Below are 17,904 nucleotides of genomic sequence, written 5' to 3'. Positions count from 1 at the left end.
ATTTTACATGTTTGTCTTATTTTAATTTCTTTTAAAAAATACTTTCAATCTTTTATCTAATCTTCTCCATAAAAGAAAAAAATTAAATTATAATAAATAAAAATTTAATAAATACAATTTTCAATTAATAATTGATTAGATCATCATTCTAATTTTTAACAATAAATACTTATTTTAATTCATTTATAAATTATTTTTTCACAACTCTTAGATGTTGTTTATTTTTTTGTTGAATAAAAAAACCAAAATATTTGATTTTTTCTATTAAGCTAAAAGTAACTCATTGACATCAACCAACATAATTAAACTAAACTTATTGATAATAAGTTCACTTTAATTATGTTAGTTAATATTAACAAAATACTTTTAGCTAAATATAAAAAGTTAAATATTTTGATTTTTTTTATTCAACCAAAAAACAAACACCACCTTATTGTTTTAACTTTATATCATAAAATAAGTGACAACATTTCTTTCACAAAATTTAAATATTTTACAACTTTTATAAAATATTTTGTTGAATAATATAATTGGTTGTATAAAGATAATTTAAATGTGAGGTGCATGAGATTGCACCCTTTTAAAATACACGGTTATCTTACTTGTAGCATTGGTTTTTTTTTTTTTTTTTAATTCATGTAAACTTTACAAGTGTCTTATTCTCATTGGTCACAAAAGTAGGGGTATCTTTTTGAAAAGTACTTTCGGTACCATAGAATGACATGAGAAAATATTGCATTAGTACTTGAATCTTCGTTGACTTTGACCATACAAGTGAGATTTTGATGTGATTATTTATTCTATATGAATTAGACTGTTGGTGGTTTAAGCAGCAATATGTTCCATGAGTGATCCTAAAATATTTATGATCATCTAGAGTTACCGTGGTAATTTCTTTAGTCAAATTTGACATTTATCCTTGGTGAATGAGAGTATATCAATTAATCATGATATAGGTAAATCTAAACTCAAGAATTAGACGGATAATCTTGTGAAGGTTGATAGTTACCACTTTGTTGGATTATAGACATTAATTCATGAAAAACTTTTATACAATCAATAGTAAGTCACGAACTTAAGCAATTAATTAATTATTAATTATTAATTAATAATTAATTTTAAATTTTGATTTAATTTCATAGAATATTGCAGTGTGTTTGATTCTTAGTAGAATGAAGAGTCAAATTTTGAATTATGATTTTAAAAGAACTAGTATTTTCCTATGAGTCCAATAATTCCCGCTTGATCTAATATTCTCGGTGGAGTGAGAAAATTATATTTTAATTAAATTAATTATATTATGTGTGTTATGGTACATGAAGTTGCACAAGGTTATATTAAAGCATATAATTAATTGAGTCTTGAGTTTTATTTGGGTTATTTAATTAATTGAAGTCCATCTTTTGAGCTAATTCATTAAATAGACTTAATCTATTGGATTAAATCACCATAACACATATCTCGAGCCTTCGTCACTTAAACCCACCTCTAATCTATATTTTAGGGTTTAGAGTTAAACTAACTCTTACTCTTATACCTTTACGAAAAAAACCTTAGCTTTTGTTTTCCTCATAAAATAAGAACATTCTTCTCCAAGTGCCAAGATCCAAGTAGGAGCTATCAGGTGGATGACACACGATGTCTTTGAGAGTTTCTTTTAAATCCCCAGTGATTGCTTATTCACTTGAAGTGAACAAAGGTTCGTTTCATCCTAGAGAAGGAAACGAGGAATTACTTAATCATGCCACACCTTAATGTAATTAGGGCACTAATGTATCTTGCAAATTGTAATTGATCATACTTGGTTTTCTATCATTATTAACAAGATATGATTTTGCCCCAACTTGAAGACATTGAGTTAGGATTAAACATATATTGCCATATTTTTTGTGGAACAAGTGATATAGATCTAATTTATTCAAAAGAATTTGAATTTGTAGTTGTTTAGGTATGTAGATGTAAGATATTTCATATCATCATAAAGTTTGATCTCAAACAAGATACATATTTACTCGTGGAAGTGTTATGATATCATAGAGATTAATTAAGCAAACAATGATAATCACCTCCTCAAGTCATTAAAAAAAAATACTTGAGATTTATGAAGCAAATCGTAAATGTATGTGGTTATTATGAGCCAACATATTCAAGAGTCATGTGAATTGTCCTCTATCGAAGACAATCCAATAATATTACATGAAGACAATATCACATACATCACACCAAAGATGAAAATATCGATAATCACAAATATATTAGTACTTGAATTTTACAGATATATCAGCGGATATTTTGACACAAAATATCGATAAATAAAAAATTTATCAAAACTTATGAAAATGTAAGAAAAAACTCTTAAAAATGAAATTAGAAGTATAATAGACATTTAAAAGTTGTTTTGTTAAAGAAATTAATATATGTATGATATGATTTGCGATATTAAATTTAATTATATAGTGTCGATTAATAAGAAATGTGAATTTTGTAAGTGTAGACTCATTATGAAGTTAAATTATTACAAATATACGAATTATATGATTTGTATTAAGTTAATTTACTTACCTCTATTAAAAATATATTAATTAATTGTAAAAATGTACTAATTTAAATTCAACGTTATATTAATTTAAAAATGTACTAAGTTAATTTATTCTCAATATACTACTATTACACTTGAATATCAAAATAAAATAAAATAATTAATTTAAAACTAAATTATTGCAAAATTACTAATTATGTTATTTAAATATATTTATGATTTTTATTGTAAAATATTGGTACATTTTGATACAAAATATTTTTATTTAAAAATATTAATAATTTTATTTATGATTTTATGTTTGTTTTATATTTAATTAGTATACAAAATAAATTATAAGATAATTAAAATTAATTAATTAATAATAATTTAATTTTTTTACCGATATTTTGCTTGTATTACCGACTTATTCGTGATTACCAATATATCACCAATATTTACTGATATTTAGTGATATTTCCGATATATTTTACCTATATATCGTATCCACTTTCTTCGATACACGATATATATCTCGATATTTTCTTCCTTGCATCACACTAATAAGAGGAGGATAAATTAAAAATGATTGAACTAAATACATTTTATCAAAGTTCTTCTTTACACATAAACTTCAGAAAAGTGATAAAATCGGTGTTTAACAAATAAGATCAAATGATAATCTAAAAAACTTATTAATAAAAAATCTTCAAATTGGAATGCATCAACTCAAAGATCTTTAAATTGAGTCATTATAGGTATACATCATTATGAGAGGAAGTATTATAAAAAAATTGTTATCATACTTCACTTTTTTTCCCCTTTGTTTAGATTTTGTCTCAGTGTACATATAAACAAGATATTTGTCGAAAATTCTAACGATTCATATTTAGCTAACTTGTCTTTTGTAGGAACGATCACATAATTATCCATGATGAATTTTATTTTTCCTTGTACTTTATTGATGAAATTTTAATTACATAATTTTCTCATAATTCTGTTTTTTTTTTCATTTCTTCTTCACTTTTAATAATTATCTTTTTTATTTGTCTTTTTAATAAGGCAATGTTGTATCATAAGTTTTAAAATTTAGTTAAAATGTCTTAATTGATTTTTGGTACCTTTGAGATTTTATTTTATTTTAAAAATTATTTTCTTAATTACTTTTTATAAAATAAAAAATTATTTTCGTAATTGATTTTAGAAAAGTTGATATTTTATTTTTTAAGAGAATTCAGTTTCCAACTATAGACTTATATCATATCTAAATAAATTTTTAAGAAAAATTATTTTTTAAGTCAAGATCTCTTATTATTTCCTAATATCTCATATATCAAATATACCATTTTTAGACTGAAAAATCCCAGTATTTTGATTAGAGGTATTAGATATTTTCTATGTGTTTGATTGTTTATTGATAATTCCTAATTTCTTTTAGAATTTTATTGTGATAAAAAAACTTAATTTTCATTTATAGATTTAATTTGGGTTAAGTTTTTTAATTCTTATATTATAAAAAGTCCCATTCGTATTTTCTTTTGAGTTTTAAAAAAGACACCCTATTTTTAAAATAAATTCCGCGAGTAAAAAGGATGGAAATTAGACATTGATGCGCTCGCCTAAAGCGGGTCCAACACGTAGACACTAGACTACTACTATAAAATGACATTCCCACTCGTAAGTCCTAACAAACGCGACCAAGAAGCTTTAACAATTCTCCATGGCCGCAACTGTACACGCCGTCCTTTCCTCTCCCTCCTCCATCCTTCGATTTAGGGCTTCCGCTTTCCACTTCAACATTCCCCCAATCCGCTTCGCCTTTGCTCAACCCCGATTCACTCTCTCCGCAAGCACGTAAGATCGCCTCACCTTTCTCCTCCTTTTTCTGCCTAACAAATTTCTCCATTCTTCACCTAATTAATCTTCCTCTTCTTCTTTTTCTGTTCCGTGACTTGGTTGCCGATGAAACTGAGGGAAACGATACGGAGGAAGCCTGATTTTTTTTGTTTGTTCTGAGGTCCCGTCAGTGACGAAAGGGACGGAGGTTGTTCCTATTTCGCTGCAGATTTCTAGAATCTGGCGATCAGGAAGTGTGAAACTGAGGAGCATCCTCCAGTTCTGTTTATGTGGTCCGATTGGTTACTGAGAAAAATTGTGGAATTCATAACATATTGAGTTAGAAAACTGAGGAAGAAATTAGAAAGTGAGACTTAGAGGTTGAATGGAGGAGTTGCGGTTGGTTGAGTGGAGTGTTCTGTCTTCTCAGGTTCTGGATGAGGAAAATCGGTGTTTGGAAGTTTTGATTTCTTTCATTTTTCATCACTTTCTAAATTTCTTCAATAATTGAAAGTGCTAAGGTTGGTTATGGATCATGATTTGCATATTGAGCCCAATCCTGTAAGCTTAAGCTGTTAGAAAAATCTGTTAGTTAGAAAAATCTGTTAGTTAGAAAAATCTGTAGTTCAGCATGGTATAGAGCGCATGTGCTAGTGTGGGGCTGCATGTGAGGGAGGGTGTTAAGGAGCATGATATGCACGAATCCTGTAAGCTTAAGCTTTTAGAAAAATTGGTAATTCAATAGTTTAAAGGTTTTTCTTAATTAGCCATATATATATATACACACTGAGGTTTATGTATTCTTTGTTTTGTTTTCTGGAACTGAGGAAATATAAGCAGTCATGTTATACTTTTTTGAATTCTGATATTTTGTTTTTCTCTGGCGGTGGATATAGAGAAATCCATTCAGAATTTTGATTTATTTTATTTTTCTCCTTGCATTTTCTTAGCTGCCGCTCTACTGAACCTAATCTGACCGCCTGGTGTTGTTGATTGCTGTTTCCATTTCTCTAAACTTGAAACGGAGAACATTAGCACAAAAATTTCAGTTGCTTTTTCTTTAACTCTTCTTGGTAACTGCAGTAGATTTATCTGTAATATTCAAAGTTTAGTTTATTTAGCATCTTATCTTCTTTTTTTTTTTTTTTCCTGAATATTTCTTTGGATATGCCAAGAAAACTTGAAATTGAGTTGGAAACTTGGAATCTGATAAGTGGTTGAGGTTGGAGTGGTATTTTTTTTTTCTTTTCCCAATTAGGTTTTAATTCAATTAAGCATGACGTTCATCCAGAGTGATGGATTATTGCTTGTTGGTTTTGATTTGTGAATGATATTCTGGTCGGTTGCTGTAGACCATGTGGTGTTTGTGATTTTGTCATGTGTTTTCATTGGTTTCTTCAGTGTCGTATGATAAGGATTGATATTAGATTACTTATATCAGCCAGCATTAATGTATAAGTAAATATACTATCAATTGTTGAAAGCTCTTTAGTGGATGAAACATAAGCAAAGTTTGAAGCCTTGTTACTTTATCCAATTTACAAAACTTCTATATCTAATTAAACCAAGTTTACTGTCATTGACGAATTAATGTATTCATTGGATCTGTTGGGACTGATGATGCTCCGACCCACAGCTTCTGCCTTGACAGGGTAGGGCTCTAATCAATTAGATTATATTCCAGGGGAATATGGTGTAGAGGGTCATTTTTTATGCAGACATCTTATGAACCCTTCTATTTTCTATATGCATACAGACTGAGCTTTAATTCTCATCATATGTAGTTTTGTCTTAGGTGTTGGGTCTTGGTTCTTTGGTCTTGTGTATTGAGCCTTTTAGGTATTTTTTTGTTGCTTAATATTGCTTGAAATTTTGTGCAGGAGTGCTCTACATGCTTCTAATGATGGCATAGATTCAGTTCCTTCAATATCACTGGTCAGTAACATGCTTCGGGCCCCTTCAGTGTCCTAGTATTTCTTTTCTGTGTTTTTGTTATTATGAGAAATTAGGTATGGAAAAAAAAAATACAAATATACTGATATGATTATGAAGAAATTCTTTTGTCTGCATGGGCATCATTATGATTTATTACATTTTGTCCTATAGTTGTTTAATTGTGGTGTTTCATGCTCTGAAATCAACAGATGAAATAGGCTTTGTTTGAAATCTTGTGTAGCTCGCTAATTCTCATGCTCTTGTAGGACATTTCCATGTTCAATCTTATTTCTTTTTTATCACTTGAAGCTTTTTCAATGCTTGACATCTTGGCAATCTGAATGGTGTGTCTGAGTTTTTTAGAACAGACCTGGATCTTGATTTGTTAGCTGAAGTACGGGACCTTAGTCAACTCCCTTACTCTAGCTATATTAGGAACTTCTTTTGGAAGTGTTTAGACTGAAATTCACCCTATTTGCCATATGGTTAGCACTTGCAGGTTGTAAAATATTATGACAAATGTTTTACCTGCATTATATCTATTGTTATATCATTGATAAGATACTTTTAACTGCAGAGTTTTGACCCAGATTCTGATTATGTTCCAACTCCGATGGTTCTGATAGATCAAGATTCAGATTCTGTTGCAACAATTGTACAGCTTAGTTTTGGAGATCGACTTGGGGCTCTTGTTGACACGGTAGAGTAACTACTAGCAAGTCAATTTCATTCTGTCCTAAAAGTTATAATGCTTCTCATAAGAAAAAAAGGTCATTGTGAGGACTCTTTATTTTTTACATTCTTCTATTTGAGCTTCCAAATGAGTTTGTTACTTGTTATATGGAAAGAGGTTTGGCTTTCTTATTGAGTGAACTTGAAACTGTGTGAGAATACTTAAGCAGTTAATCTGTTGAAGAGATGGTGGGGGTGCATGATGCAGCCTTGAGAAAATGCATTGTATAATAGGCTTGTGCATGGTAGTAGGCAGGAGATTGGGCGAGCCTTATCAAGAAGGAAGGGATTGATGTTGGAAGGATGGGGCATGGGTGGATGTTCAGGAGGCAGTGGGCAAATTTGGAGGTTGTCAAGGTGAATCTCTCTTTAATTGGAGAAATATCTTGTGTGAGGTTCTGGCAGCTCAAACTGATAATTTGGTGATGGTGGTTAGGGATAAACGGTGAACCAAATGATGTAGGGAAAAGGCTGATGATTTGACATGGCAAGATGAGTGTCATACCACCTTGTGTTGCAGTGAGGTGGATGAGGTGGGGAGAAAGCTGTGAATTCCTTGGTCCTTAGGGCAAGACTTTCATGTTACTAGTTTTCAAATGACTTGAGCTTTTCCTTCATCTTTCTTGCGCTACTATTTTCTTGAAGGATATTCCTCATCCCCCCCATACTTCAATTTCTTATATTAATACTGTTCCTTCTTTTTAATCAAAAACCAAAAGTGAGAACATTTTTGTGATAGAATTTCTTCTGCAGTTCAGGGCTTATTGGGCTCCACTGAGAGGAAAGGTCTATTAATGGGAGGATCTTACATGTAGGTCCTGTTTAGTGCTGCTTTTTTATTGTCTAAAAGCAGTTCCTAGCTGTCAAAGTGCTTTGTATTGTGTTTGGTTGCATACTAGAAAACTTTGAAGCAAAAAGATTGGGGACAGTATGTTCTTTTCCTGTTGGGCTATCCTTTATTAAAGGTTCAGTTTCTTGGACCTTCTCTGTATTTTTTTTGGAACTTCCTAGATTATGCCTAAATCAGTGCAGGATCCTTTTGGGGTATGGTGGTTTAGGCTAACTTATGAATTGTTGAATTACTTGGAAGGTGGCTCCTCTTTGTCTCCTTTGGAGCATTTGCAAGTATTAAGTGTGAGGGTCTTGCCGATTGTGGAAATTTCCTTTTTGAAGTTATATTTTACTTGTGACTCTTTTCTTGTGTTCTTCCTGCCCAACATTCTCATGGACTTTGTTAGAGAGCATGGTATACAATGTAGGTTCTAATCCTACCAGCTTAAGCTTCAATATGGTAACTCGTTTAGTTGGAGGTTATGTGTTAGAACCTCACCACATGTTTATTTACCTTAATTTATTGAGCCTTGTGCAGGTATGGGCTATGGGCTTGACTTGTTTGCCTATGGGCCTATATCTGTGTCTCTTGATGTGCAGGTATGGTATGGGCCTGTGTGTTTGTCTCTCCACATGTGGGTTTGAGGCCACACCTAAGGGAAGGGTGTACGAGAGCATGATATCCCAAGGGTGCATGAGAGCATGATATACATTATGGGTCTAAATCTAAATAGGTTAAACCTTTAGAAAAATTGGTAGCTCAAGAAATTTCAATGCTACATGTGCTTTTCTTGATTAGCTCGTGGTTTACAATGGTTTTCTACTTGGCTATTGCTTCATTTCAATTAGCAAAAGATTTCACTTTATCGGAACGAAACATCTATTGATCTGGTTCACACATATATGTTGGAATTCAGCAAAGTGATTACTATTAAGTGTTTATTTGGGAATCTAGTCACTGAAAATGTTAAACAACACTATTCATAAATTAGAATTAAGAATTTAATCACTTGAAATAACAAATACGATTGCCTACAGATCATCTGCCGGAACATAGTGACCATATATAATTTTTTTTATTGTACTTGCTTACTTAGTATTTCTCATGGTAATAATTCTAGGCAATTGTTGTCCTTGTGTTTGTGGAGGCTTGGATGGTTGGAGGCTTGGAGGCCTAAACGATCTTCTTAATTTTGGTTATGTTGAATTATTTTTTAATATTGGTGTTATTTGACTTCTTTTGTTTTGTGTCATGGCAGATGAAGGCTTTGAAAGGTTTAGATCTAGATGTGCAAAAGGGAACTGTTACGACTGAGGGATCAGTCACTCAAACAAAATTTTTCATTACCCGAATGTAAGTGTTTAGTGCTTGGAGCATATCCTTGTCCATGCATTTTTTTAATCCCTTTCCTGCCTTGCTTATATGTGTAGGCCATTGAGGAAAATTTCTCCATTTCTTGGTTGTGATACATGCAATCATTCCAACCTGTAGCGTGTCTGTGTGTATACACACAAGGTTGCAAATAATCTGGGCTCAGTGGTTCAGAGTCAGCTTGTCAGACTCTGAGCATTTCTGAGCTTGATTTGGGCTTGGCCAATCCATTCCAAACTTGTTTCAACTAATTTATAAGCACTTGCTTATGGCTCTGTCTGGCTTTGTTGAATGTCCACTAATTTAATAAGTCCAGAAAGTTTTACAAAAGAATCTTATAATAACCTTTATAAAATATCAGATTCTCCTTGAAGAAAGAAATGTGTTCTATGGTTGATGACAGATGTTCAAGAATTCTTGGAAGAGAAGAAAACCCCCTTCAAAGAATGTTAAAGCCCTTTCCTGCCACTTTACAAGTGAAATAACTTTAGTGTCATTATGCCAGAAAGTATTTTATGGAAGAGGGCATCTCAATTACTAGGTATATAAAGAAAGCATGCTTTGAGGATGTGAATGTTGTATTCCCACCATCATATGCTGAACGAGCCTTCAGAATAATATTATATTAGAATTATCTTATGAAGGAAGATGTCTCAATTAGAAGTTACTAGGTATAAAAAGTTCTTGGCTGTTCAATTTCCTTACCAAGCTCATTTGAATTTCCCTAAAGCTTTCATGGTTTATGTGACCCATACTGGGGGTTGCTTTCGCTCCAAAACAAGCTTGAACATGAGTCTTCAGCCTGGCTTTTTTTTTTTTTGACTGGACAAGCTTGAGTCAAGACTCGCATAATTATCAACCTGAGCATAAAATGCTTATCAACAGCTTTGTTGATTTTTGGCACCACATGCACATAGTTCTGCACGATTACATTTGGTGATACGAAATGATCATTGCTTACATGAAAAACAATTATCCACAATGAACATTCAAACTCTATAAGCTCTTTGATTGTCTCTGGATTCCGCCAGCTTGCTTATGCATAAAAATTGGTTTTTTGAAACTAATTATGATAGAGAAAAGCACATGTTTATATTTAACTGTACTAGAACACTAATCTAAATTGTCCATTGTTCTTAATCTGAACTATCAAACAACTGTACTTCTAGTTGTCACATGCATTTGAATAATAATAATATATTGAAGATAATAATAATATATTGAAGATGAATAGAATAGCTGTAAACAACTCATGCTTAATTTACTGCTGGAGCACTAGTGTATATTTCCTAAAAACTACTAACAATTTTGCTTGAAGTTGATAGTCCTTCATTGATTTTTTACCATTTCCAAATTTCAGGTACCCTTAGCAGACCCTAAAAGTGAAACATATCCAGAATTCAAGCCAATCCAATAGTTAGATGCTGAAATATAAGCTTCTGAGCAGAATCTAATTTTTGAAACTAATCATTTGGAAAGATGAAGCACATAATTCCTTTGTTCTTCTTTCTTAAACTAAGAATAATGTATTATTCAGCTGGAAGGAGCATCTGTAAATGGGATTCTGATAAATATGTTCTTGAATATTTCTCTAAAGTGGGAACTTTGTCAAAACTAAACATCTGAAATATTTGCATTAGTTAAGTATTTTAATCCAGTTGTTCAATCTTTCCTGTTTTTTTGGGTGTTATCATCCTTTACAAAACAATGTTGATTAATATGCTAGTGATGGACGCAAAGTTGAAGATCCTGACATGTTAGAGAGAATTCGACTTACAATCATCAACAACCTTTTGAAGTATCATCCAGTATGTATTTGAGTTGAACACTAATTTCACTGATGTTTTATTTTTATTTTTAGTCTTACTGGTGGATGAAATGGAAGAATCTTCACCCTCACTTTCTTTACATCTCTTTCACTGTTGCATTTCTTTTTTAAGTATCCCTTTTTGGCATCCTTTCTAGGAGTCCAGTGAGCAACTTGCTATGGGTGAAGCTTTTGGAATCAAAGCTCCAGAAAAGAAGGTGATATTGTTAAACATTCATTAGGCTTATATTTTCTTCTCCTTTTGTTTCTGTTTGCTCCTAACTGATCTGCTGTATTATGGACTTTGATGTTTTTGATATTCAGATGCTGGTTCTTTCTTCTTTCTGGAATATTTATTTTCTGTATGCATTAAAGTGATTTAGTCTTTTGCTAAAAATGAACATTTGAAGTATGATACTATGGATTTGGGCATATGTTTTTGACATAATGTATTATTTACCAGCATTTTAATATATTATGAATTTATAACAATACTTTATAATACTTTATAAGCCATTTTGATGCATCCTAGATTTCAGTCTAGTAATTAGTTCCTTTGGCCTGTTTTCGATGGTTCAATGTTTTAGGATCAGTTTGAATTTTTATCATAATTATTTTATTTGGGTGGTATTTGTGATGCTTATTGTCACAACTTGCTCAAATGACCCTCCCTTGAGCTTTTAAAGGAGAGTAGGAAGCTTTTGGAACCTCTTGGAGCCACCCACACTTGACTACTAGTGGAAGAGCATGGAAGATTCCAAATTTCCATTAGATAATTTGTCATAGAAATTTTTTAATGTTGAATCAGAATTTATGATGGCAATAATATGTTATTATTTTTTGTGCTTTTCCTTTAGGGTTGATATACCTGTCAATATTGATAGTTTAATTTTTGCTCCAGCCTGCTATGAGCTGAAGCTTTGACATTATGTTATAATATCACTTGCTGTGAAAGCTTAGGTTGTTAGTTTACAAGCCAATGATGTATGATCATGCTAGCATATATTTTGTTTTCTTGGGGACAAATTTTAACTTGAAGTTGAGACATGATTTTTGTGTGAGATGTTGCTAGTTTGTTCAGAGGTTCCCCAAATGTAATGTCCAAACTTGTTACATAAATGACAATGTAATTTCTGGTACCTAATTACTGATATGTTAATATGGTATGGTTGAGACAATCAGTTGTAAGAAGAATTAAAGCAAGCTAAAATTGATCATGTAAGATAGAAGGAAGCTCGTGGGAATCTATTTTTATAGCTGAGAAGAAGAAGAGTACTAAGCCTTATTTTCATAAGCATAACTATGTGTTGCATGTTGTAGAACCAACGGCTAGCTTGTGGGAACATGAGTTGCTTCACAGCTAATTTGTGTGCTTCATACTATCACTTCAAAAGTATTTGCTGTAACCCCATAATGTGAAGAAACTGAAAACTACCTGCTCTTTGGAAAGAGAGTGCCAGCCTTCTTGTATCCATGCATAGTGTTTGTGTTTTAATTTGCATACTTGCATCTCTTATATCTCCTTGCTAGTTTCAAAAATAAATTTTTTTATTGGAAAAATAAACATAAATATTTCATTGTTAGTTTCAAATACAATTTCTTCAAGACAACACACTGTCAAAGCTGATAATTGGTATTCTCTGCGCTGTGCTACATTTTGAGGTGCATATTGAGTGGAATATATTTCCATTTGATCATTAAGGCCTGCACTCTGTGGAGGTATCTTGCTTTGGAATGCTGTTAGGATTCAAATGAAATTCTCGTAGCACATGTGTCTTCTTGGTACAATTAGATGTTATGTATGTGTATATAACCTAGCAAACTTGAATTTAAATTTGTTGATTTTGTCAAATGCAGCTTGATGTTGATGTTGCAACTCATATACATGTCAAAGATGATGGGCCAAAGAGGAGGTACGCAACTGACTTGTGATTGGAATGGCTTTTAGCATTGTTATGCTTTAGTCGTTAATGTTGTCCTTTTTAATTCTACCTTCATGTAAGCCAACACTTGGACGGAAATAAATGGAATGGATCCTGAGAACTTGAACATGATAGGTAATTAGTATATTGTTAACCATTTCATTTTTTTTTTCTCTTTTTCTTTAAATTTCTACAGCTTGCTTTATATCGAGACAGCAGATCGACCAGGATTGCTATTGGAAATTGTCGAGATCATAACTGATGTGAATGTTGATGTGGAATCTGCAGAGATTGATACTGAAGTATTCTCTCCCTCTCTCTTTGTGTTCTGTGCATTGCTTTCTTTTCTCATCAACTTCTCTTGTGTCTTTCAGGGGCTTGTGGCCAAGGATAAGTTTCATGTCAGCTACAGGGGGGCTGCATTGAGCAGCTCCTTGTCTCAGGTAACTGGTTGCTGCCAGGACTAGTTGTTTAACAGTGAGCTATCTTTTGTGTCAGCATAAATTTTCAATTTTCATGACCTCAACTATGCTTTTGTAGATTTTACTTATTAGTGAAGATGATAATACTAAACTAAACAGTTAAAACAGTTATTGTCTATCATTATTATTACTATTGTGTGTCAGCATAGCAATATCTTATTACTGTCTACCATTAATATTACTATTTTATAAACTACTCTTTATCAATATGGCTAAAACAGTTATGAGTGACAATTCCTATGAAAAAGCCCTTGATTTCTTTTTACCTTTGGGATTCATTGTTTGTCAGTGATAATAGTACACATATTCCTACTTCCCTAAGCTGTTGTGGAATTACTTTAATTGCTTTTAGGTCGAGAAAAGTTTTGGTCCAAGTTATCTCAGGAGCTTTTACTGGGCCAAATTAAATAGGTTTTTTTTTTTGAATAGTTGGAGTTCTCTTCTGCGGTCTCTCACAAAGTTCATTTGAACATGTAGGTAATGATAAACTCTCTGCGGTACTATCTTCGAAGGCCAGAAACCGAGGTGGATAGTTACTGACTACACAGTTTTTTTTTGTACCAAATCAATCCTCCCAAAGTAATATTTGACTAGATACTGTGATGATGTTCGTTTCTGGGATGTGGATTTTGTCCTGAATGGTACAATATGATAATAGGAAATGAATAATAGAAAACAAATAACACATGCCTCAGTTTTTTGCTCCACCAATGTTCTCATGGATTAGGGTGTGGACAAGCCTCTAGTTGATTTTTGCTTATGTCATTTTTCATGGGTTTGGAATCCTGAAATTTTTTGCTAACTTTTGATCCTTCTCAAATGTGTGTGCATGTTTTTTGTTTTTGATCCAGATGACAATTTGACTGAGTTTGTGTTCTATTCTTTCTTTTTACTTATATTTTTTTTTAATTTTATTTTCTATTGATTGTAATGGTGTTGATGAGATTTTGACAAAAATAAGGATTTTTTTTAAAAATATTTAAAAATGTGAAATTTCAAAACTATTCCCAAATCTGCCACATTATAGAAAACATTATTTGGAAATGTTTTTTTAAAAAGACAATTTCAATCTAAATATTGAAGTTGTCTTTTAAAGTAGAATTTTAACTGGATTCTTCTTCTATTAGATTTGGAAATATTTTTTTATTTTCATATTTTATAATATAAAAATTTTAAAATATGTTTTAATTGCCATATATATATATATATATATATATATTTTTTTTTTTTTAAATTTTTTTAAATTTAAGTATTATTATTTTTTTCTGGTGTTGAAGTTGATGGTATGGGTGTGGAGGGCATTGGAATGGAAATAATGTCAGAAAGGTCTCATTTGGTGCAATTTTTGAATTGCTTTACATGTCATGTTGATTGCAATAGGATAAAAACACCCCCAATTGAATAAGTCTGGCAAGATGGTTATTTCACAAATTTAAGCTTTTAGGTAAACAAAAGGTAGCCTATGAGAAACAGCAGCAAAAAGCCAACAAGTCAATACGGACACGGAGAAACAGTCACAAACCAGGCATACAGCACTAACCCAGAAATCCCAAAAAATAAAAATAAAAATCAAAGCAGCATAAACTGATGATTACAGAGTCTAAGACAGACAAGACAGACACTAATCTTCTACCCATATATAGCTACAAAGATGTCTTGATTGTTCATACTTGGAGCAATGCACTCAAGATCTCATTCCAAGCATCAGGGACCCCAGGCAGGCACCAATGGCTACAGTCTGATGTAAAGTCTCTTGGGTGCTGCTTCTGTTCTTGGTCCATCGCTCTGGTATACACAGATGGATGCCCGTCTTTTCGGAGAGCCGACATCATTGTGATGTCTTGCAGGTATACTGGAAATCTCATCCCTTTCAGCACCCCTTTTAGCACTACCATTTGCTCTGGAACATGAAGTTGGTGGCTGAAGAACTCTAGAGGTTGCTTCTGGTTGTAGCATTTCCAACCATTCTGCCTGCATGTGCAAAAACCCCCCCATACTATTATGACTTTTTGTTTCCCTGAATTCTGAGTGTGATATATGGAATTTGAAGGTGTGGTATGGTACCTGTTGTGTCTAGGTGATACGCTTCGGAAAATCACCCTGGTTTTGTGAGGGTCTAAGTTTAAGTCCACCCATTTAGCCCATGTTGTGAGTCCTTTCTGATAGGCTACCATTGGGTTCATGCTCCTCAACACAGTGTTTGCCTCCATGTAGTAGTCCCACCTGAAATTTGTAAAAACCCCAATGTGATTCTATCAGGGAAACAATTGGTACTCTACTCCTTTTTTTTTTTTCTTTCTTTGCAGCCAAACAGAAAGGAACCCAAAGAGAGAAAAGAGAAAGATTGTTATGAAACTTGTCTTACGAACTCCATTTGTCAGAATGAGTCCACCAGTGAGCTGAATCATAGACCAGAACATCAACTCCTCTCCAGTACTTGGCATTCTCTTCTATCAAATCCAAATGCAAAATTCTCTTGTTTTGAGGCCCTTTCTTCAGTTCAACTAAGAATGGAGCCCAACAAAACTCAATTGAGGTCTCAAAATCCTGTGACAATGTTATTGCCCAACTACATCATCCCAAGGCTCATTATACCAAAATCAAAAACAAGAAGAGAACCAAAGTAGGAAAATCTTACTAGGGCATGGAAGGCCATGGTGGGACCATCATAGGTAACTGTCTTTCGACCAGTTGGGATCACTTCTTGGACAAGGCAGACCAGAGACTCCCATTGGTTCCTCATTATTGAATCCCCTACCAGCATTATTCTCTTTCTTCTCATCCTTCCAAGAAAGTGCAGTGCATCAAACCTGATCAATCAACAACCAAAACAAAACATATTTGAATGTATCAGTATTATATACATGTTTCATTTTCCAAACCTTTTTCCTCTCATTTCATACTTACAGAGCTCATAGTTTCAGTACCATCATACCTTGGAATGGAGCAACCATGGGGCTTCCACCTCCATTTCTCATAGTCAGAATCCGGCCTGCCATTCTTCTGACAAGTCACCGGAGTGCTAAGATACGGGCAGCTCGAATCATACAGAGGGTAGGACAGATCATAGACCCACTTGCCATCTGAAAACTCACAACTAGAACCCAGTGAATCATGCCCACTTTGGACCATGTTAACTTCATCATCCTTCTCATCTAGCCATGCCTCATCCTCTAGCTCAAACTCTGATGACTTCCCATGGAAGAAGCTCAGCTGAAAGGGTGTGAAGAAGACCAACAGGAGTAACAAAACCTTATGACAAATACTACTACACTTAGCCATTGGAGAGAAATGGGGGTTGAGGCTCAGAAAAGGGACTAAACACCCTTTAAGTGGAGTGCACTGGTTCCATTATTCAGGCATGAGTCAAGGTGGAATGGTGATATTTGTAATGAATGGGGCATTGCTTGAAGTGATTATTGAGATGGGTAGAAGGTTTTTACTTTTTATGGTGTTTGCCACCAAAGTGGGGGGGCTTGTGGTGGTTGGAGGTAGAAAAGGAAAGAGAAATAAAAGCTGGAGCTTCTTTTAAGGGGCCGTGAGTCTCGGAAAGAAGATGGAAATGGAGTAATAGAAGGTCAAAAAGGTTGAAAAGGAGGGATGATGGTGTAGGCAAGGTGGGAGAAAAGGCCCCCCCCTACGCCATTATTATATATCTATATATGCTGCCACTCCAAAGCTCTATCTCTACCCAACACATGCTTGCCATCATGCATATTAATTATTCATAGTAATTATCGGATGGATAATGCTTTTTTTTTTCCTCCTCGTATTCCTTGATCTTTGACTTTTGAGTCCGCTAAGTGAAGAGATTTTTGTTTTGGACCCACTTTTGTTTTCTATTTTCTACTTTTAGAAAACACAATTTAAATAATATTGTTTTTAAGACAGCCACAGTTTTGGTTGATGCTTTTACCTTTTTATTTTTAAAATTTAATGACATCATTTTTTAAACTCAAAAAAGAAAGAAAAAAAGTTGCAGCTTGTTATTTATATTTACCTACCTAATTTCAACCGAAAAGAGATCTGACTCATTGAAATATATATGATGAGATTTAAATTGTTGAATAAAAGTACAAATGAATGAGAGCAAAGTATAATGGTACAAATAATAAGACAACAAATATCTGTGTGATATCACCTAATTGGTGATGTTTTATGATATTATTTGTATAAAAAAGAAAAAATAGATTTGAAGAAACATATAAAAAAAAAAATCATTTGATTTAAACATATTTTTTATTTTTTTTCTTCAATTTGTCCTCTATTTTCTTCTTTTTTGAACTTATTCATTAACCCTTCAAGACTAAATCATCTAAATGGAGCTTAGATTGAACTAAATTTAAGGAATTGGAGGTAATATGGAGTAAATGAAAAATAATCAAATTGTTATGTATATCAATATTGAAGTAGAGGTCGATCAACAAAATAAGAAAAAAAAAAAGGTAATCATAGACAATGGAGCATAA

General features: G+C 32.8%; 2 protein-coding genes across 3 annotated transcripts; one reads left to right on the top strand and one right to left on the bottom strand.

The window, feature by feature from the left end:
• Positions 1 to 4,153: 4,153 nt before the first annotated feature.
• LOC100256240 (ACT domain-containing protein ACR12) lies at positions 4,154 to 14,142 on the top strand. Of its 2 annotated transcripts, XM_002268939.5 has the most exons (10): positions 4,154 to 4,372; positions 6,235 to 6,289; positions 6,867 to 6,989; positions 9,112 to 9,206; positions 10,951 to 11,032; positions 11,190 to 11,249; positions 12,889 to 12,944; positions 13,150 to 13,255; positions 13,328 to 13,396; positions 13,913 to 14,142. In XM_002268939.5, the coding sequence occupies exons 1-10, from the start codon at positions 4,239 to 4,241 to the stop codon at positions 13,973 to 13,975; spliced, it is 843 nt and encodes a 280-aa protein (XP_002268975.2). In that variant the 5' UTR covers positions 4,154 to 4,238; the 3' UTR covers positions 13,976 to 14,142. The 2 variants fall into 2 exon arrangements, with proteins under 2 accessions (XP_002268975.2, XP_059597797.1); XM_059741814.1 differs by having other exon boundaries at positions 4,169 to 4,372; positions 13,150 to 14,142.
• Positions 14,143 to 14,832: 690 nt separating this feature from the next.
• On the bottom strand, positions 14,833 to 16,928 carry LOC100251081 (protein trichome birefringence-like 36). Its single transcript, XM_002269112.4, has 5 exons — positions 16,371 to 16,928; positions 16,074 to 16,245; positions 15,801 to 15,982; positions 15,500 to 15,658; positions 14,833 to 15,406 (listed from the first exon to the last, which is right to left on the bottom strand). The coding sequence occupies exons 1-5, from the start codon at positions 16,715 to 16,717 to the stop codon at positions 15,100 to 15,102; spliced, it is 1,167 nt and encodes a 388-aa protein (XP_002269148.1). The 5' UTR covers positions 16,718 to 16,928; the 3' UTR covers positions 14,833 to 15,099.
• Positions 16,929 to 17,904: the final 976 nt, after the last annotated feature.

The sequence above is a fragment of the Vitis vinifera genome, chromosome 13 (genome assembly GCF_030704535.1).
Source record: "Vitis vinifera cultivar Pinot Noir 40024 chromosome 13, ASM3070453v1".
Lineage (NCBI taxonomy): Eukaryota > Viridiplantae > Streptophyta > Magnoliopsida > Vitales > Vitaceae > Vitis > Vitis vinifera.
This window is presented reverse-complemented; position numbering and strand designations above follow the sequence as displayed.